General features: G+C 45.7%; 1 protein-coding gene across 3 annotated transcripts in view; it reads left to right on the top strand.

Moving 5' to 3' along the window:
• Positions 1 to 21,420, top strand: part of hook2 (hook microtubule-tethering protein 2) — a 68,033-nt gene that overhangs the window by 41,763 nt on the left and 4,850 nt on the right. For all 3 annotated transcript variants that reach the window (XM_085971722.1, XM_085971721.1, XM_085971723.1), the window contains 10 exons: positions 115 to 316; positions 844 to 954; positions 2,438 to 2,525; positions 9,110 to 9,176; positions 12,848 to 12,988; positions 13,081 to 13,168; positions 16,573 to 16,607; positions 18,374 to 18,456; positions 19,960 to 20,063; positions 20,451 to 20,555. In XM_085971722.1, coding sequence (XP_085827848.1) covers positions 115 to 316; positions 844 to 954; positions 2,438 to 2,525; positions 9,110 to 9,176; positions 12,848 to 12,988; positions 13,081 to 13,168; positions 16,573 to 16,607; positions 18,374 to 18,456; positions 19,960 to 20,063; positions 20,451 to 20,555 — 1,024 coding nt within the window. The remainder of the gene's footprint in view (positions 1 to 114; positions 317 to 843; positions 955 to 2,437; positions 2,526 to 9,109; positions 9,177 to 12,847; positions 12,989 to 13,080; positions 13,169 to 16,572; positions 16,608 to 18,373; positions 18,457 to 19,959; positions 20,064 to 20,450; positions 20,556 to 21,420) is intronic.

The following is a 21,420-nucleotide window of genomic DNA, read 5'->3' as shown; positions in this document are numbered from 1 at the left end:
CCGGTACCACGCTGGTCCCATTGGTGCCGGATAATAGAGTTTCCTGTAATGGTTTTTTTAAAGTACTAAAGGAGTCTGAACTATTGAGGGTTTTGCTGATGTTGTTATTTACAGGCATTCTTCAGACAAAGTCAGTAAGCTGGAGGCTACCGTGGAGGCTTATAAGAGGAAGCTTGAGGATTTGGGAGACCTGCGTAGGCAAGTCAAGCTCCTGGAGGAGAGGAACACTGTGTATATGCAGAAGACCTTTGACCTGGAGGAGGAGCTGAAAAAAGCAAACACCGTACGCAGTCAGCTGGAGGCTTACAAGAGACAGGTAATGTGGACCACACCGTTATCTCATTTAACTTGGGCTCACCCATCCCGATCTCTAACCTCCTCCAGCCCTACAACCTTCTCTCTTTTTTTCTCTCCCCGCTTCACCCCCAACTCTTTGTTCCTCTGACCGGTTGACTGTGCATCAGGGTGGCATTTCCATTTCTCACATTAATCACCTTGTGGTTACCCTGACTGAGACGGTCTCATTGATATTACATTACATCTGCGCAATCCCCACTGGGAACTGGTGTGACCAACGTTCCCCCAATTTATTTTTGGCTGCGCTGCCCCTTTAACAGGCTGCGCTGCCCCTTTAAATTTCCGTGCATGCAAGGTTTTTCCAATTAAAAGCAGCTGGGCTGCCGCGCAGCTTAACGGGAGCATTGGTTGTGACTGTCCAACGTAAATCTGTTGAACTTATTCTACACAATCGGGCTAGTTTCCTTGTTAAATTGAAGTAAATATTCTGACGCTTTTCTTCCCTCTTTTCCCCCCCCCCCCCCCCCCGTGTTTATAAATATGAAGGTTCATGAGCTTCACAACAAGCAGACAGAAGAGTCGATGAAAACCGAGAAGTGGCAGTTTGAGTTCAAGCATCTGCAGGAGAAACATGATGCGCTGCTGAAAGAGAAAGAGGTAATCCCAGAAAGTCGGGTCGTGGGATCAAACCAGACAACAGTGGAAATGGACGGCAGGTCGGTCAGGTTCTGAAAGAGGAAGATGTTTTGTGGTGGGAATGAGACTGGGAGGACCGCGTACACGAGACCTGACCAGCACTTGGAGCTGATGGTGTGACGTTAAATTGATGAGATCGTACCAAGCAATGTCGAATACGGCAGCTTTCTCCACAATCAGATGAGTAGGCAGAGATAAGTGCAGGGTGGGCAGGAAAAGGGGCAGCGGAGAGAATATGTGTCGACAGCTTGTTCTCCTGCATCTCTCCCAGGTTTCCTTTTTACGCCGCTGGCTAATTTGCCGGTTTAGAAACATAGAAAAATAGGAGCAGGAGTCGGCCATTCGAGCCTGCTCCGCCATTCAATATGATCATGGCTGATCCTCTATCTCAATACCATATTCCCGCTCTCTCCCCATACCCCTTGATGCCTTTTGCGTCTAGAAATCTATCGATCTCCTTCTTAAATATATTCAGTGACTTGGCCTCCACAGCCTTCTGTGGTAGAGAATTACACAGGTTCGCCACCCTCTGAGTGAAGAAAGTTCTCCTCATCTCAGTCCTAAATGTCCTACCCCGTATCCTGAGACTGTGACCCCTCGTTCTAGACCCCCCCCCCCAAAGCCAGGGGAAACATCCTCCCTGCATCCAGTCTGTCTAGCCCTGTCAGAATTTTATACGTTTCAATGAGATAAATTTGAATTTGGAAGGACTGCAGTTCAGAAAGTTCTGCTCTCATTGGCGGTTTCTCGGTTTTATCCTCCGATTAGGGAGGAGGGAGAGCAGAAGTTGGCAGAACCTCCGTTCTAAAGGGTGAACCCAGCCAGAAACGCAACCTGAAGCAGGAGCAGGGCACTTCATCGGTAGTTTTGCAGCTTCACAAGCTCTTTGCAAGGCAAAGAAACTTGTTAACCGAACTGCCTTCTTGCCAAATCATTAATGCGACATCCGTACGACGGGAAAAGATTATAATGGGACGTCTATCCATTCGATGGCCTCCTGAGATGCCGAGTGGAGAAATAGGGTGCCTCCCGCAACAGATCTCAGCGGGCAGGTTGATGTGATGTGTTCCATGGTCTGGGATTCATGGCCACAGTCGCGCTTCGGGTCGCCCCCCATCTCGGTTGAGCGCTGTCCACTGTCTTCGAGGGAGGTCGAAGCCAGGGACCTCTGCTGCTGGGTCAGTGATGAGGTGTTGGTTCTTTATGTTGCGTGCGCCCCACAATTCCGTCCATCCGGATAGTGAGCCGATCCCAGTGCCAAATCAGTAACAACTGGCTGCAGCCGTGAAGCGAAGGATGTCGTGGCAAATTCCTGCTGTAATGCCATGCTGAAACAGCGGTGTTCCACATTCAAAATGTTAAACCTCACATTTAATTGTAGCCACTTAAACACCAGCTGATTTTTCAAGCATTACAGTAATTAAGTGCTTGTGTTTCTTTTCAGCGGCTAATAGTAGAGCGAGATGCCCTGAGGGAGACCAATGAAGAGCTGAGGTGTGCACAAGCGCAGCAGAAGTTCTTGAACAGAGCAGGTAAACTAATATTTCGCCGCCTCCTTCATTGTGCTGAAAGGTCAGAATTCTGCGTGGCACTTGGCGCACAAGTGTGATTTTTCTTTCGGACCAGGGAATTGAATGATTTTGCTGGGTTAGGAGCGTGGTCCGGTTAAAGTAGTAGCCAGTGACACTGAAGGATAGAGCATCGAGCGTAAAACACAAAAAGTGGTACCATTAAAAACACCCATTAAAAGGGATATCCCTTCACTTTCTTTCTTGCAGTTTCCCATTGTCCAACATAAGAAGTAGGAGCAGGAGTAGGCCATACGGCCCCTCGGGCCAGCTCCGCCATTCAATAGGATCATGGCTGATCCGAACCTAGACTCATGTCCACTTCCCTGCCCGCTCCCCGTAACCCCTAATTCCCTTATCAGCTAGGAAACTGTCTATCTCCGTTTTAAATTTATTTAATGTTGCAGCTTCCACAGCTCTCTGGGGTAGCAAATTCCATAGATTTACTACCCTCTGAGTGAAGAAGTTTCTCCTCATCTCAGTTTTGAAACGGCAGCCCCTTATTCTAAGATTATGCCCCCTAGTTCTAGTCTCACCCATCAGTGGACCCAACATAAACTTCCTTTAAAAAAAGATATAAATGTCACACATTGAATGTATACTAACTGGGAAAAAATGTGTTGTATCCCCAACCTTGCATTTTCCAGTAATTATTTGTTATCTTGCTGGTATCTATGACTAGATTTCATTCCATTTCCTGTATTGTTTTCCATGCGCTTTGTGCATTTGCTTCTTTGGATCTAAAATTATCTTTCAGTTCATGATACTATTTGTACTTTTTGTTTCCTGTAATCTTTATAATCTTTGTCTTCTCTCAAACTCTGCCCTTCCAAAGACTTAATGAAAGCACCAATTGCACGTATATTGCTCTTGCTATAATCCAATGTTCTTCCTGAGCCGCAAAGAGCTGCGCACTGCAGCAGTACAGTAATCGGCATTTCAGTGTCGCTGATGGTAGGCTGACCATTCGTCCCCGTTTTCCGGGGACAGTCCCCGGATTAGGTACTGTGGTCCCCGGGCAAGCAACGTCCCTGGTTTACCAAACTCGTCCCCGTATCGAGTCTTTGGGCTAGATTTTCATGGAGCCGTCAGGCGGGGTTTCAGGCGTGTGGGGGGGGGGGGGGGGGAATTCCGAATTTGGGGGTCCCGACACCATCCCGCCCAAAACCCCGCCCCACGCAAGTTTTAGGGGCAGCGGGTACCCGCCCCGCACTGGGACCTGCCGAAACCAGGCGGGAAGGGATTAGTGCCGAATTAACTGCCTATTAACAGGTAGTTAACATGCAGTTTTTAGCCTAATCCCTATTTTGAGGGGTTTCGTGTGGGTTTCCCGACGGCTCCTAACCACACCAGGTTAGAGCAGGCGGGCCGTCGGGTTGAAGGACTTGGAGGGGTCGCGATGTCGGCGCTCAGGTGAGTGATGGGTGCATGAGTGGAAAGGTAAGTGTGTTTGGTGTGTCTAAAGTGTGTGAAGAACTTTTACTTACCTGTACTTACCTTAACAGCCTTTCTTCCTGTAGCCGTCGGGAGCGCATCACTCAGCCGGCGCTTAAAGCTGAACGGCTGCGATCTGTGAAAAGTGACAGCCTTCAGCTTTGAGTGCCGGTAAGAGTTCTAACTGAGCCTGTGCAGAAGGACTCATGTCAGAACTCAGACTGTCAGTGTTTCACAGCTTCAAACAGCTGTGAAACACTGAGATTTCATCTGTCAAGAACTCTTGACAGATGAAATTGCAGTCTGTGACATCACCTGTTGCCGGGTGGCCCTTAATTGGCCTGCTGAGCCCGCTGGGCGGGCTCAAAAAGGTCAATCAAGGGAAAATCGCGCGAATTGGCCGGACGTCGATGTAGGCGGGTCAAAAAACCCGAAAGGGGAAGTCCCGCCGCCTTCCCAACAGGTTCAGGAAAATCTACCCCTTTGTGTTTTTAAACACGAATGTACAGAAACCCCCCAGGGGGGAGATTCTCGGCCCGTTTGAGCTCGGGAACAGATTCCAGGAGCCGGTTGAACGGAGGCGACGATGGCGGCCCCGTCTTCCCACAATGCAGCGCGGTGGAGAAAAGGCCCCATCGATAACTTGGGCCGCCCTGCACGCTGGGGGATTGAGTCCACCTGACCCTGTGTTTCAGCCAGTAGTGACTGGCCTGAGGGCAGAACCTTTAAAATGCGCGGGAGAAGCTGAGGGCGCAGGGAGAGCTGGTGGGTGAGTGGCTTTACTTTACCTCCGATTAGCATGGTTTTTTTTTAACTGAATACGGCAAGCTCTAAATTCTTGGTTCCTAGAGAGCAAATAATAAAAATGACAACAGAGAAGGTCAAAGACTTAGGTAGCAATGGGGAAATTAAAAACCAGAGCGTGTCAGGAAGGGGTAGAAGGTGTGGAGTAAAAGGTAAAGTAATAAAAGGGCAATAGCAGGAACGAAGTGTCACAAAAACATATTTGAAAGTTCTCTATCTGAATGCACGTAGCATTCGTAACAAAATAGACGAGTTAAAGGCACAAATAGCTACATATGGGTATGATCTTGTGGCCATTACAGAAACATGGCTGCAGGGTGACAATGCCTGGGAATTAAACATACCAGGTTATTTAACAATCAGGAAGGACAGGCAGGAAGGAAGGGGAGGTGGGGTGGCTATGTTAATAAAGGAAGGAATCACTGTAAAACAGAGAAATGATATTGGGTCAAAGGATCAGGATAATGAAACAGTTTGGGTGGAGATAAGGAATAATAAGGGGAAAAAAACACTAGTGGGTGTAGTATATAGGCCTCCGAACAGTCGCAACTCGGTTGGACGGAGTATCAATCAGGAAATAGTTGAGGCTTGTAATAAGGGAACATCTATAATTATGGGGGATTTTAACTATCATATAAATTGGACGAATCAAATTGGGCAGGGCTGCCTTGAGGATGAGTTCATTGAGTGTATTAGGGATGGGTTTCTTGAGCAGTATGTAACTGAACCAACCAGGGGGCAAGCAACCTTAGATCTGGTCCTGTGTAACGAGACAGGATTAATTAAAAATGTCCTAGTAAAGGATCCCCTTGGAATGAGTGACCATAACATGGTTGAATTCCATATTCAGTTAGAGGGTGAGGAGGCTGTATCTCAAACAAGCGTGCTAAGCTTGAATAAAGGAGACTATGAAGGTATGAGAGCGGAATTGAGTAAAGTGGATTGGGAAAATAGGTTAAAGGATAAGACGATACATGATCAGTGGTGTACATTTAAGGAGTTATTTTACAAATTCCAAAAAAAGTATATTCCACTGAGGAAAAAAAGGGTGTAAAAGAAAAGACAGCCATCCGTGGCTAAGTAAAGAAATTAAGGATAGTATTCGACTAAAAACAAGGGCATATAAGGTAGCCAAATCTAGTGGGAGGATAGAGGATTGGGAAAACTTTAAAAGACAGCAAAAAATAACAAAAAGATTGATTAAGAAAGGGAAGATAGATTATGAAAGTAAATTAGCAAAAAATATAAAGACAGATAGTAAGAGTTTTTATAGTTATATAAAAAGAAAAAGGGTGGCTAAAGTAAATGTTGGTCCCTTAGAGGATGAGACCGGGAAATTAATGGTGGGAAATATGGAGATGGCAAAAACACTGAATGAATATTTTGTATCAGTCTTTACAGTAGAGGACACCAAGAATATCCCAACACTTGACAAGCAGGGGGCTATAGGGGGGGAGGAGCTAAATACGATTAAAATCACTAAGGAAGTAGTACTTGGTAAAATAATGGGACTCAAGGTGGATAAATCACCTGGACCTGATGGCTTACATCCCAGGGTTTTGAGGGAAGTGGCGGTAGGGATTGTGGATGCATTGGTAATAATCTTCCAAAACTCCCTGGACTCAGCAAAGGTCCCGGCAGACTGGAAAACTGCTAATGTAACACCCTTATTTAAAAAGGGCAGTAGACAGAAGGCTGGAAACTATAGACCGGTTAGCCTAACATCTGTGGTAGGTAAAATTTTGGAGTCCATTATTAAGGAGACAGTAACAGGACATTTGGATAATCATAATTTAATAAGACAAAGTCAGCATGGTTTTATGAAGGGGAAGTCATGTTTGACAAATTTGCTGGAGTTCTTTGAGGAAGTAACATATAGGGTGGATAAAGGTGAACCAGTGGACGTAGTGTATTTAGACTTCCAAAAGGCATTTGACAAGGTGCCACACAAAAGATTATTGCTTAAGATAAAAAATCACGGGATTGGGGGTAATATTCTGGCATGGATAGAGGATTGGCTATCTAACAGAAGGCAGAGAGTTGGGATAAATGGTTCATATTCAGACTGGCAATCAGTAACCAGTGGTGTTCCGCAGGGGTCAGTGCTGGGTCCCCAACTCTTTACAATCTATATTAACGATTTGGAGGAGGGGACCGAGTGTAACACATCAAAGTTTGCAGATGATACTAAGATGGGAGGGAAAGTAGTGAGTGAGGAGGACATAAAAAACCTGCAAGGGGACATAGACAGGCTAAGTAAGTGGGCAGAGATTTGGCAGATGGAATACAATACTGGAAAGTGTGAGGTTATGCACTTTGGCAGGAAAAATCGTAGAGCAAGTTATTATCTTAATGGCAAGAAACTTGAAAGTACTGAAGTACAAAGGGATCTGGGGGTCCTGGTGCACGAAACTCAAAAGGATAGTATGCAGGTGCAGCAAGTGATTAAGAAGGCCAATGGAATGTTGGCTTTCATTGCTAGGGGGATAGAATATAAAAATAGGGAGGTATTGCTTCAGTTGTACAAGGTATTGGTGAGACCGCACCTGGAATACTGCATACAGTTTTGGTGTCCATACTTAAGAAAGGACATACTTGCTCTCGAGTCAGTACAAAGAAGGTTCACTCGATTAATCCCGGGGATGAGGGGATGGACATATGAGGAGAGGTTGAGTAGATTGGGACTCTACTCATTGGAGTTCAGAAGAATGAGAGGCGATCTTATTGAAACATATAAGATTATGAAGGGGTTGGATCGGGTGGATGCAGGGAGGATGTTCCAGATGATGGGTGAAACTAGAACTAGGGGGCATAGTCTTAGAATAAGGGGCTGCTCTTTCAAAACTGAGATGAGAAGGAACTACTTCACTCAGAGGGTGGTAGGTCCATGGAATATGCTGCCCCAAAAAGCTGTCGAAGCTACAACATTACATAAATTTAAAACAGAAATAGACAGTTTCCTAGTAGAAAAGGGAATTAAGGGTTACGGGGAGCGGGCAGGAATTTGGACATGAGTCTAGGTTCGGATAGGTCATGGCCCTGTGGGTAGCGGAGCGGGCCCAGGGGCCGTGTAGCCTGATCCTGCTCCTGTTTTCGTGTGTCTAATGCTGTTAGATTCAGGAGATAGTCCTGTCATAGTGGATTGGCGGTTAGGATCAGATCAGCCATGATCTTATTGAATGGCGGAGCAGGCTCGAGGGGCCGATTGGCCTACTCCTGCTCCTATTTCTTATGTTCTTATGTTCTCCCACTGGGAAGAGGGAAGACTTATGAGGAGAGATTGGGACGATTGGGCATGTACTCGCTGGAGTTTAGAAGAATGAGAGGGGATCTCATTGAAACTTATAAAATTCTAACAGGACTAGACAGACGAGATGCAGGAAGGATGTTCCCGATGGCCGGGGAGTCCAGAACCAGGGGTCACAGTCTAAGGATAAGGGGTCGGCCATTTAGGACTGAGATGAGGAGGAATTTCTTCACCCAGAGAGTGGTGAACCTGTGGAATTCTCTACCACAGAAGGCAGTAGAGGCCAATTCATTAAATATATTCAAGAAGGAGTTAGATATATTTCTTAAGGCTAAAGGGATCAAGTGGTATGGGGAGAAGGAAGGGACAGGGTACTGAATTTGGATGATCAGCCATGATCTCATTAAATGGCGGAGCAGGTTCGAGGGGCCGAATGGCCTACTCCTTCTCCTATCTTCTATGTTTCTGAAACCTTCTGAGACAGAGGGTGTTTCACACTCTATATGGAAAATCTCAGTCTGTTTGGAACAGATTTAAAATTGAGAAATCAAAAGTTAGGGTATCCAGGGCGAGTATAGCTGGTGCAGCACTATTAACAGAACACACGCAAGATTTGAGATACAGTGTAAAGTGAAAATGCCGTTGTCTCCAACGTTCCCGCTAAGCTACGCAGCGGTCTGGAGGTCCCAGGCCGGCCGCTCGCCACCTTTTCAATGAAAATAATCGCGCCTGCGTGAAAATTTGAATGGGCCGTGTGCAGGCACTTAAAGGAATTGTGCATGAAAAAAAAATTAAAAATTACTGGTTGTCTCTACATGTGTTCCACTAGCCGAAGCAAGAAATTCGCCGTGCTGGTTTTTCTGAAGCACGTCCTGGCTACTTTGCCGTGCTCCCACCCTGTGTGTCCCCGGATTCGGTTTAGAAGATGTGGTTTCCCCGAGCTGATGGTGTAAGCTTTTGGCCGCAGCCACACTTTGTAACTGTGGGGGAATGTGTGCAGCTTAGGACACGATACTCGAGCAGTGCATATAACGGGTGTCAATCTGTGTTTTTTTGTGTTCAGATACAGCATCTGATGGCGATTTGTCGGTGGGGAACCTTGCAGCTGAGATGGTTCCTGCGGAGCTCCAGTAAGTCAGTATTTAACTGTATTTCCGCAGTCCCCTCTGGTTCCGTGTCCCCGCCCAGTCTCTGCTGACAGTGTTCACATTCATGTTTAGTAGTTGCCACTTTTGTTGATGGACCTTCTCTTGTCAGCTGTGACTCAGTGGGCAGCACACTAGCCTCTGAGTCAGAAGGTTGTGGGTTCAAGTCCCACTCCAGGGACTTGAGCACATAAAAAGCTAGGCTGACACTCCAGTGCAGTGCTGAGAGAATGCTGCACTGTCCGAGGTGCCGTCTTTCGGATGAGACGTTAAACCGTGGCCCCGTCTGCTCTCTCAGATGGACGTAAAAGATCCCATGGCATTATTTTTCGAAGAAGAGTAGGGGAGTTATCCCCAGTGTCCTGGCCAATATTTATCCCTCAACCAACATACAGGAAACTTTGTTATATCCGGGACCGAGCTGTTGCTGATCTATCAAAACTGCCGGACATACAAAGTTAATGTTGAAGCATACGGAGGTTTTCATCTCCGTATCTGACAACAAACACTGTTGCTTAGCAACAGCTTGTAAACAGTCGGCCCGTACCTTGGAAGCGTCTCTATAGCTTAGCAACAGCTTCAGAGAGACTTTCCAGAGCCCGACTGTTGAAAACAAAGCCACGAGAAGAAAAAAAAACGAACAAAACGGCTCCTGATTTCTGCCGGTAGATCGAGGTTTCCGGACATACAGCCTCCGGATAAACCAAAGTTTCCTGTATAACAAAAACAGATGATCTGGTCATTATCACATTGCTGTTTGTGTGAGCTTGCTGTGCGCAAATTGGCTGCCGTGTTTCCCACATTACAACAGTGGCTCCACTTCAAAAAAAGTACTTCATTGGCTGTAAAGCGCCTTGAGACATCCAGTAGTCGTGAAAGGCACTATATAAATGCAAGTCTTTCTTGTGCATGTTGCAATGTACCTCACACTGCAAATAAAGAGCTGTACTTGTTGCCTCCATGGGTTCACCTCACGTGTTCTGCTGGCCTTGTCTGCACTTCCTCTAGTTGGTTAAAGTCAATGTTCAGCTGGGCCATATCTAAAGGTCCCTGATTTGATTTCTGGTCTCTGCTAAGTTACCTTGGGTTATTGTAGGGGGGATCATGGTCGGCCTCACTTTAAGGAGGGTTCCCGCTCCTGATCATTTATCCACTGTTGGAAAGTGCATGTGTTTGGACGATGGATGAGGATTGAGGACAGTGCGGGGCTTGGCTGTTCAGTCCCATCACCTGTTTTCCGCCACCCCCCCCCCCCCCCCCCCGCTTGCCCCCAACCACCTTAATCAAATATCTTGAGACAGACACTTGTCATCCAAACTGGCATGAAGTATGGTCACATAGCTGAGCTACTGAAGGGCTACCGTATCTATGGAACTGTGTGCCATGAGGAATCAATGCATTCGGGAGAGTGGGCGGGGAACGTAATTGAATTTTGGGTAGACGAATTTGATAACAGCAACTTGTATTTATACAGCGCCTTTAATATAGTAAAACGTCCCAAGGCATTTCACAGGAGCATTATTAAACAAAATTTGACACCGCGCCACATAAGGAGATACAGGAAACTCTTTTTTTTATCTGGCACTGACGTGCCGGTTCATCAAAAATTCCGGATAACCGAGAGCTATAGTGAAAGATACGGAGAGCTGAGCGCTCCGTATAAAGCAACAAACCCTGTTGCTTAGCAACAGGTGCAGAACAATGGCCACAAGTTCCAAGCGTCTCTGTAGCTTAGCAACAGCTGCAGCCACACCCTTGCACAGCAACAGATCGAGGAAGGCAAGTACAATATGAAGTAAAACCTACTCCTGAATTTTGCCGGTTAACCGAGATTTCTGGTTATTTGGGTGCCGGTAAATCGAGAGTTTCCTGTATTCGGGCAGGTGACTAAAAGCTTGGTCAAAGAGGTAAGTTTTAAGGAGCGTCTCAAAGGAGGAGAGAGAGGTGGAGAGGTTTAGGGAGGGAATTCCAGAGCTTAGGGCCCAGGCAACAGAAGGCACGGCCGCCAGTGGTGGAGCGATTAAAATCGGGGATACACAAGAGGCCAGAATTATTTTTGCATTTGTGAAAAATCATTGCATGACAACTCATCCTTGTTTTCAAATCCCTCCATGGCCTCGCCACTCTCCACACAAGGAGCGCAGAGATCTCAGTAGGTTTGTGGGGCTGGAGGAGGTTACAGAGATAGGGAGTGGTGAGGCCATGGAGGGATTTGAAAACAAGGATGAGTTGTCATGCAATGATTTTTCACAAATGCAAAAATAATTTTTAAAAATCTGATTTGAAGTTGAAGAAATGCAAATCTATTTTAAATTAATGATTAAGACAAAATAGATACAGGAAACTTTGTGATATCCGGCACCGACGGGACCGAGCTGTTGCCGTTAGATCAAAACTGCCGGACAAACCAGCGCCAATGTTGAAACATACGGAGATTTTCAGCTCCGTGTGAAGCAACAAACCCTGTTGCTTAGCAACAGCTTCAAAACAGTCGGCTGCAGCTTAAAAGCGTCTCTAGCTGAAGCTGTTGCTTAGCTACAGACCTTGCAGAGCCTGACTGGGGGGAAAAAAAAGCAACGAGAAGTAAAAAAAACTTATAGGAAACGGCTCCTGAATTTTGCCAGTAGATAGAGGTTTCCGGACTTTTAACCTCCAGATAAACCAAAGTTTCCTGTATACTATTTTACCTAAATGAGAAATGTAGTGCCCATTTTTTTACCAGTTGGCTGCATAAATGTTTCAGCAGTTTAAAATTAGCTACTGCAGTAGTGTAACTTGCTGCTGGTTTCGAAGACCATCGTATTTTGGACTATGCTCCGCAAGTCTGGCTGTCTTACCTTTCCCTTCCTCCTTCCCTCTCTCCGACTGCCCCTATCCCCAAGCTGTCATAACAAGGTCCCTACATTACAGGTGATAACACTTGGAAAAATACTTTATTTGCTGTAAAGTGCTTTAGGACGTCCTGATGTCGTGAAAGGCGCTATATAAATGCAAGTCTTTCTTTACGAAGAGCTCAAACTACTGGACTCTTCAGTTCCTGAAAGAGCCACCGTAGCAACGTTCCCGCTAAGCCGCACAGCTGTCTGGAGGTCCCGCGCCGCCCGGGACCAGCTTTTCAAATGGGAGATTGAGAATGAGAGGGGATCTTGTTGAAACTTATAAAATTCTAACAGGACTAGATGCAGGAAGGATGTTCCCGATGGCGGGGGGAGTCCAGAACCAGGGGTCACAGTCTAAGGATAAGGGGTAAGCCATTTAGGACAGAGATGAGGAGGAATTTCTTCACCCAGAGAGTGGTGAACCTGTGGAATTCTCTACCACAGAAGGCAGTGGAGGCCAATTCATTAAATATATTCAAGAAGGAGTTGGATATATTTCTTAAGGCTAAAGGGATATGGGGAGAAAGCAGGGACAGGGTACTGAATGTGGATGATCAGCCATGATCTCATTAAATGGCGGAGCAGGCTCGAGGGGCCGAATGGCCTACTCCTGCTCCTATCTTCTATGTTTCTATTTTGTGATGTGTGAAATTTTGAATGGGCCGCACAGCCTGTTAAAGGGATCGCCCACCCAAAAAAAAAATTGGGGGGAACATTTAACCATAGTGTTTGGTTTGGATTGCCACGGCACTGACTTGTGGGCTGTATTGCTTTTAGGGAGAGGGTCATTCGGCTGCAGCACGAGAACAAAGTGCTACGTGTGCAGCAAGAGGAGACGTACAAGAACCGATTAACCGAGTTCCAGAGCGTTCTGGACGATGCCAACAGGAACACGCACAAACTGGAGAATGAGAACAGGTTAGCAGAGAGTTGGAAATGTGCCAAAGCCACGTGAACGTTTGGGGAGCTTGAAGAATGCATTTTTAACCCCGGTAACCAATGTGCTCTAGGTTGAATCAGCAGCAGATCACCGAGTTACGGGCACAAGTGGAACAACTCCAAAGGGCCCTACAGGAGCAGGGAAGCAAGGCTGAAGATGTGAGTACAGGTGCTGGGTAATTGTCCGGCACGGTCTGCAGGAAAGAACAAAATGGATCAGACCGGCTTTCATGAAGAAAGTGAAAATGTATATTTGTTTTTTGAAATGTTGGAGGAAAATGAGCAGAGTCAAGTGAAGTCTCAAATTCCTTGAAGTAATCCCTTTCCCTTCCCCTCTGTCTTTCTTGCTGTCGCTCGTGTGTGTCTGCCCAAACCAACCACCACTCCCCACCCTTCTGTTTGTGTCATGTTCTAAGTGAAGTTCAGCCTAATCTAATTCCCAGGGGTCCAAATCCATGGCACTAATTTTGCCTGTGGAGTTGGATATGGTTTGAAATGCAGCCAAGCCGGCAAAGCAGACATATTGGCCCTTCTGTGATTTCAGCCGAGGTGTGTTGGAGCAGTTTATTAGTGATATTTGCACAAATGTAAAGAGGAAGAACATTGCATTTCCCAGCCCTGTTATCCCCCTCAATTTTCCAGGCATTTAAAGAAGGACCAGTTGTAAATTTGAATACAATCTGAATGCAGTCAAGGGTAGAGAGAAACTTGGAGACTGAAGAATATACAGCTTTTATGCAGATCATTTTTTGTTCTCTTCCCCCCCCCCCCCCCCCCCCCCCTCCTCATTGGGTAGCTGTATAATGTCTAATGTATTTCTTTCTCTTCCCTTTTGTGTGTTCTCATCTGCAATAGGCCATTGTAAGTATATCAGCAGTTGGAAATTCATCCACAATTAGTGTGCAGAAAAAGCACAAATCAATGGAAAGATTGCATGGCCTGGTTGCACCATTACATATTTTTACTTGCTGCTGCTCAATCACCTTTTATTTCATAATCTCCCAAGGGTCAGTTTTCACATTAAAGTGCTTAATTTTTCTTGATTTATGTTTTGGGCGTGGTTTAACCCTTTGAAGACTGCAGTTTCCTCTACCAAGATGAACGTAGAGCCTTGTTCACTGTTGTTGAAAATGACCTGATAATAACAGGTCATAAAACTGATATTCCTTGAGCTCCTATACCAATTTAAACCTAGTGTAGTTAAAGAGTGAACTGTGTTTCTTGTACCTTATTGCATCTTGTATGCTATTTTTCTGACTCGTAACATATCCCTTCCCAGGACCTTAAAACTGCGGAACTCTTCACCTCCCTCCGTCTTGTCTTTCTGCGACAATCTACAGGAAACTTTCGTTTAAACGGAGGTTAAATATCCGGAATGCTCTATCCACCGGCAAAATTCAGGAGTCGGTTCAGATAACTTTTTTTACTTTTAGTTGCTTTTTTTCTCCATTTGTGGCTCTGCAAGCGTCTAGCTGAAGCTGTTGCTTAGCTACAGAGACGCTTGCAAGCTGCGCCGACTGTTTTGAAGCACAGGGTTTGTTGCTTCAGACGGAGCTCTGATCTCCGTATGTTTTAACATTAGCGCTCGTTTCTCCGGCAGTGTTGATCGACCGGCACCAGCTCAGTCCCGTCAGTGCCGGATACCAGAAAGTTTCCTGTACAAGCTTTTAGTCCCCAAGCTTGGTGTTACTGGGACTGGCCAGCTGGACCACAATGGTCTTTTTTTTAAATTTGTTCATGGGATGTGGGTGTCACTGGCGAGGCCGTCATTTATTGCCTAATTGCCCTCGAGAAGGTGGCGGTGAGCCGCCGCCTTGAACCGCAGAGGGCAGTTAAGAGTCAACCACATTGCTGTGGGTCTGGAGTCACATATCGGCCAGACCGGGTAAGGGCGGCAGATTTCCTTCCCTAAAGGACATTAGCGAACCAGATGGGCTTTCATTACTTTTTAATAGCTTTTTTATTCCAGATTTATATTCCCCAACTGCCGTGGTGGGATTTGAACTCATGTCTCGGGATCATTAATCCAGGCCTCGGGATTACTAGTCCAGTAACACAACCACTAGGATACCGCACCCCTTTCCCAGTACTGTACATTCCTATGTCCCTATTATTGGTAACTGGGTGAAAGCTTGTGCCGCAACACTAGCGGTTTTGTATTGAACATTATCTGCTGCTATGTGATTATCAATTCCAAGAACATTTTACACGAACCAGCCAGTATCTCCTCAGCAATAATGCATTCAGGCAATGTTCGTGGTTCTACACCTTTCTCCAATTGGAAATTTATCGAGAAGAATTTTGGAAGTGTGTGATTCCTGGCACTTTTCAAAGGGTTAATGCTGTAGATAGTATTCACTGCTGGTTATTATGGATGAGAGATGGTCACCTAACCCTTTCACTGGGCCTTCGTACTGAGTAAGATCTTGATCAAACGTTTGGAATACTTTGCATCGGTTTAGGATTTCTGAACTCGCTGGACTGTTGTGGACATAACGCCAAACAAGGATATGTAACCTAATCGGTTCTTCAAATTCAGGGTTTCATTCCCATAGAGCAGTGAATCCTCAGTGATCTATTTTACAGAGCAGGCAAGAGAAACTAGGAAGGGGGGTGCTGTGGGGGGAGAGGGGGGCAGGTGGGTGGGGTCAGAGCTCGTCTGATAAAAATTGATACCTCAATAAACTGTGAGTTAGAACAAAGTTTTGGAGACCCATGAGACAACCCAAAATGTCGGGCTGAATAGTTCAAGTTCCATTGTAAAATAACAAAAGTGGGTGAAAGGTGCTTTATTGAGGGAGCTTCGGAGGCCAGTGGGTAGGCAGGGCCTGTCAAAGTATTAAGTGACATTTTGTATCCTCTTAGCCACCTTGGGTACCCTACGACTAGTATTCAGCCCATGTTGCATATTCTGCATCTGTTTTATTTTTTAACTTGTAAACCAAGGTGAAGAGCCAAGGTCTGTAGTTGCAGGATATCCGCAACGTTTGGGAGGAGTGGGGAGCGAAGTAGAAGAGGAGAAATGGTGATTATGTGACATCAAACTTGGGTTGTAAAAGCTTGTAGACTGTAGAAGAAAGGTAAGGCTGACGGAAGCAGAAGTTCCAAAGTTTTGAGGCCTGGGATCGATCGAAGTGCAATGAGTCTTGATTTCAACACTGGAGGGGTGCACAGTGGAGGGAGTGGTTGTAGGATAGCATTTCTGTCTACTCCTTATTGGGTTATGTCTACTCCAGAAACAGCAAACCAGTTATAACTGCAGGCTGATTGGCGCAGAATGGCATTCGAGTGAGCCCTTTGGGATTCCGATTTAAACCATCGTTAAAAAGGACACTGAACTTGATGGCCGAGTGAAAGGGGTGAGATTTGGGGACAGGCAGTCCCTTCAGCTTTTGTGTGGAGCTCTGTGCTCAATCATGCTTTTTGTTTCCTGTGTGTGATTAACGTCTACAAGTGAGAATTATTTCAATGGACCTTTTGATGAAAAGAATAGTTGTGTGCTTCCGTTACAGTTTGTACTCAACTATACCTTCCTCTTCCCCTCGTTTTTTTTTCCCTTGCAGTCTAATCTGCTGAAACGGAAGCTGGATGAACACCTGTGAGTAGAAAGAATCTCCTCTTTCACGGGTTTGACCTTGCATCCTCGGGGCCGTAGATAAAACTTGCAAGCGAAAGTTTCTGCTGAAATGCCATCACCAAAGTCCTCCAATTAAAACCATAGCAACAAATCTTTTGCTCCTTCATTCTACAAGCATCTATTACTCCTGATATCCTCTAGCTGTTTCCCTGCCACTTAGGAACCGCTTTGTAAACCTCGATGGTATTATAGCCGAATACTGAGCTGGCTCTACCGTGCTGAGTACTTGAAAAAAATAGGCAGAGGAGGAGTGGCTTCATTAACTTTGCATCAACACTAGTCTTGATTTGCATTTGTCTAAATAGAATTTAACATCCAAACTCCTCTAACCCTGGTGTAACGTGTGGGCACAGCTTATAGCACTAATTGAGAACTCATCCATTCTCTCTAGAGTGCAGCAGTTACAAAGTTCGCATGATATTTGTAAAGAGATTACATTGTCTAGACTGCGGTCATTTCCTCCCACTAACATTCTTGCAAATAGTTAACACAATCTGGGAGATTTGTCATTCTTCACAGCGTGATCATGAGCCCCTGATCAATAGTGCTTTGTGTTTTTCCCCCTCCCTAGCTTAAGAGACCTGAGGCATATTCTACAGTGTGTTCTCATTTAGAGAGGTTTCATGATTTAAGGCAAATGATACCTGCCCCTGTTATATTTCTCTCATTATATTGAGGAGTGAGTGCTCCTATCCTGCCCAAAACCATTCATTGACTGCATCCAAGAGGGCTCTCGGGCCACAGCCAATGAATTAGCGGCATGGAGGTGGACAGTGGCCCTGGAATGAAGCTGTTTGCTCTGCTTCATGCCCCCACTGCCCCTTATTGTCCTGTGTTGCTTTCTCAACACATTGCATCACCCATGTTTCCATATAGAGTTAAAAAAAAATTAAAAATCTACCTGTCCAAAATGTTTAGTCCTACAGGAGACCAGGCAATTTAAATCTGGCGAGGGTGCTAGTTCCTGTTCATCTGATGTGAACAGTGCTCAACCAATATGTGGGTAGAGGACAAAGAGCAACCCAGAGAGGACAACTAAGGTGCTGACCTCCATTCTTTCAGCCGCTCTGTGGCTTGGCTCGTCCGCCTGAGTCTGAACTGCCTCCACCTGACTCGATCCGCTTGGGTCTCCTGGAATCTTAACTTGCTGTGAAACTATTTGCCCCTCCTGTACTAATCCCGAACTAAAAGAAGTTGTGCTGTACTTGACAACCAAGGACAACCTGCTTACCATTTTCCGCCTACAGTGAAATCATTGACTTTTCTCTTGCTGAAAGTTCGATTTCTGTTGGTAAAAACCTTGATAAAATTAACTCTTTTTGTAAGCGCTCTGCCAATCTCTTTCTCTTCCCACCCCCCCCCACCCCTTTTTGTAATGTGTCTTGGCCGTCCCATCAAAACTGCCGGACATACCAGCGTTAATGTTGAAGCATACGGAGGTTTTCATCTCCGTATCTGACAACAAACACTGTTGCTTAGCAACAGCTTCTAAACAGTCGGCCCGTACCTTGGAAGCATCTCTGTAGCTTAGCAACAGCTTCAGAGAGACTTTCCAGAGCCTGACTGTTGAAAAGAAAGCTACGAGAAGAAAAAAAACCTAACAAAACGGCTCCTGATTTCTGCCGGTAGATCGAGGTTTCCGGACATACAACTTCCGGATAAACCAAAGTCTCCTGTAGTTGAGAAAGGTGCTGCTCCCCATACTGAGTTCTTTCACGTTGTTGCAGGGAGAAGCTGCACGAAGCCCACACTGAGCTACAGAAAAAAAGAGAATACATTGATGACCTGGAGCCGACAGTGGACAGCCACAGTAAGTAGTGGAAGTGGTGGGACTTTCAGTACAAACACAAGTTGTCATGAGTCTTATCATGACTCATGAAGTAACACTGGGCGGCCAGCTGGTGGCACCGTCCAAGGAGTATAAATACTCGGGCGTGGGCCCAGCTTGCTCAGGATGTTTCTGTAACCAGGAACTAGTGATGTAACTAGAATCTCATGGTTGTGAAACAGTTGATTAAAGCCTTGTTTTATACTCAAACCAAGTGCGCAGTAGTCTTTTTACATCACAAGTCACTTGCGCTTGTACAGCTCCTCAGCACATCAAAACATCTTGACGCACTTCACTTGTGTAGACGAATGCAGCAGCCACTCTGCACCAACGGTGACCCAACTGCTTCAGTTAGACGAGTGAGCAGGTAATCTGTTTGGTTTGGAGGTATTAATTGAGGGAGCAGTGTTGGCCAGGGCCCGCTGGAGAATTTCCTGCTCCTCGTCGACTTGTGCAATGGGATCCACTGGCAACCCAGTTTAACATTTTGTCCGCTTCTGGCAATGCATCACTCTGCCAGTATTGGACTGAAGTATCGGCCTAAATTGTGCACTCAAGTCCTGCTGTGGCTCTGTTGGTAGGTTAGTCATTAGCTAGACTGACAGAAGTTCAAGTCATGGATTTTGGCTGTCACTGGAGTGAGTGCCGGCACTAACTATGGATGACTTTTGGGGGAGGGAGAGAAAAGAGACGGAAGCAAAGGGAGACATGGTCTACCCACTCTCCTTGGAAATATAAGAACATAAGAAATAGGAGCAGCAGCAGGCCATTCGGCCCCTCGAGCCTGCTCCGCCATTCAGTAAGGTCATGGCTGATCTTTGACCTTAGCGGCACTTTCCCGCCTGATCCCTATATCCTTTGATTCCCCTAGAATCCAAAAATCTGTCTAGCTCAGCCTTGAAATATGAAGCATGATTGCCACCAGTTGCAGAAAAGTTTGGAATGTCAGAAATTCCTTTTGAAGAAAGGAAACTATTGCATCATTGGAGAGAAAGACTTGCATTTCTATAGCGCCTTTCATGATCACCAGACGTCTCAAAACACTTTTCAGCCAATGAAGTACTTTTGGAGTGCAGTCACTGTTGTAATGTGGGAAACGCAGCAGCCAGTTTGCGCACAGCAAGCTCCCACAAACAGCAATGTGATAATGACCAGATCATCTGTTTTTGTTATGTTGGTTGAGGGATAAATATTGGCCAGGATACCGGGGAGAACTCCCCTGCTCCTCTTCGAAATAATGCCATGAGATCGTTTACGTCCACCTGAGAGAGCAGACGGGGCCTCGGTTTAACGTCTCATCCGAAAGACGGCACCTCCGACAGTGCAGCACTCCCTCAGCACTGCACTGGAGTGTGTGCTCAAGTCCCTGGAGTGGGACTTGAACCCACGACCTTCTGACTCTGAGGCGAGTGTGCTACCCACTGAGCCACAGCTGACTGTAAACATAATACGTTTTAATGCACAATTCATTTTTTAAATTTGTAGCAGCCCGCAAGATCGGTAAGCTGCAAGAAGTTCTGAAGAAGAAAGATGAAGACATGAAAGCCATGGAGGACAGATACAAGAAATACCTGGAGAAGGCACGGACGGTAAGTCCTTTGACCACTGCAGGATATCATCATACGATTCACCGTAGAGCAGAAGGGAATTATTTTTCAGTTCAAAACCAGAATTACAAGAGGAAAAAAAGTCCCAGTAGATACTAAGAATTCTACTTCATAGCCTGCAATGTAAAACTGCTTCTGATTAAGGCCTGGGTACATTGAGACAAAGTTAATTTGAAAGAGTTTGGAATCTGTTCAGTTTCCAAACTTTTTCAAATAACTTTGATGGGCAGATTCAGAGTACCCAGGGTAAGGGAGACAACGAAATTCCAGAAATAAAGTTAACCGTTTAAGTTTTGAGCATTTGCCAGTACAGAACAGTTTGACCAACTGATCCAAAACAATGGGGTTTTTTCTCTTTCTTTCCCCCAGGTGATTCAAACTCTCGACCCAAAACAAACTACAACAACCGCTCCTGAAGTTCTAGCCCTGAAAAACCAATTGCAGGAGAAAGAGGTTAAGATTCAACTGTTGGAGGTAAGGCTTTTCAGTAAACGGGTTTGAAGGGCCTATCTTTGGCTTTTCGCATGGGCTGATGAGGAAGCCAGTGGAAACGATTGGAACAATTCTTTTTTTGGAAATGGTACACAAAGAGGAAATGCCACCTTTTTCTGCTGCCATGGAGACTCTCGAGTGAGGTGCTGTTCCAACAAAAAACCGCTCTGTACATCCAGAGCAGCTCCATTGGACTCGGGAACTCATGCTCCTCGAGCCTGCTCCGCCATTCAATAAGATCATGGCTGCTCTTCGACCTCAACTCCACTTTCCCGCCCTATCCCCATATCCCTCGATTCCCCTAGAGTTTTAAAATCTATCTATCTCGGCATTGAATATACTCAACGATTCAGCATTCACAGCCCTCTGGGGGCAGAGACTTCCAAAGATTCACCACCCTCTGAGTGAAGAAATTCCTCCTCATCTCAGTCCTAAATGGCCGACCCCTTATCCTGAGACTATGACCCCTGGTTCTAGACTCTCCAGCCAGGGGGAAGCAACCTCTCAGCATCGACCCTGTCAGTTTTGCTCTGTATATAATTCTGTTGCAACAAAACAAATTAAATATTTTTCCATCTTTTATTTCTACTTTTTCCAAAACCGTTAAGAGACTTTGAGCATAAGCAGGGGTTTCCCCTGCAGTACCCTTCATGTTGGTTATGACTTTGCAGATGGTATGCTGGGGCATTTAGGGTGATTACATTCTTGTATAATATCTACTGAGATTTTCTTTTCCCCTTCCAATCCTGGTTTTGAACTGAAATATAATCCCCTTCTACTCTAATGTGAATCGTATGGTATCCTGTAGTGGTGATGAGACGGTTCCCATTTTTGCTGTCGCAGCACC

The sequence above is a fragment of the Somniosus microcephalus genome, chromosome 31, assembly GCF_052327205.1.
Source record: "Somniosus microcephalus isolate GS21.2 chromosome 31, FLI_Smic_1.0, whole genome shotgun sequence".
Classification (NCBI taxonomy): domain Eukaryota; kingdom Metazoa; phylum Chordata; class Chondrichthyes; order Squaliformes; family Somniosidae; genus Somniosus; species Somniosus microcephalus.
This window is presented reverse-complemented; position numbering and strand designations above follow the sequence as displayed.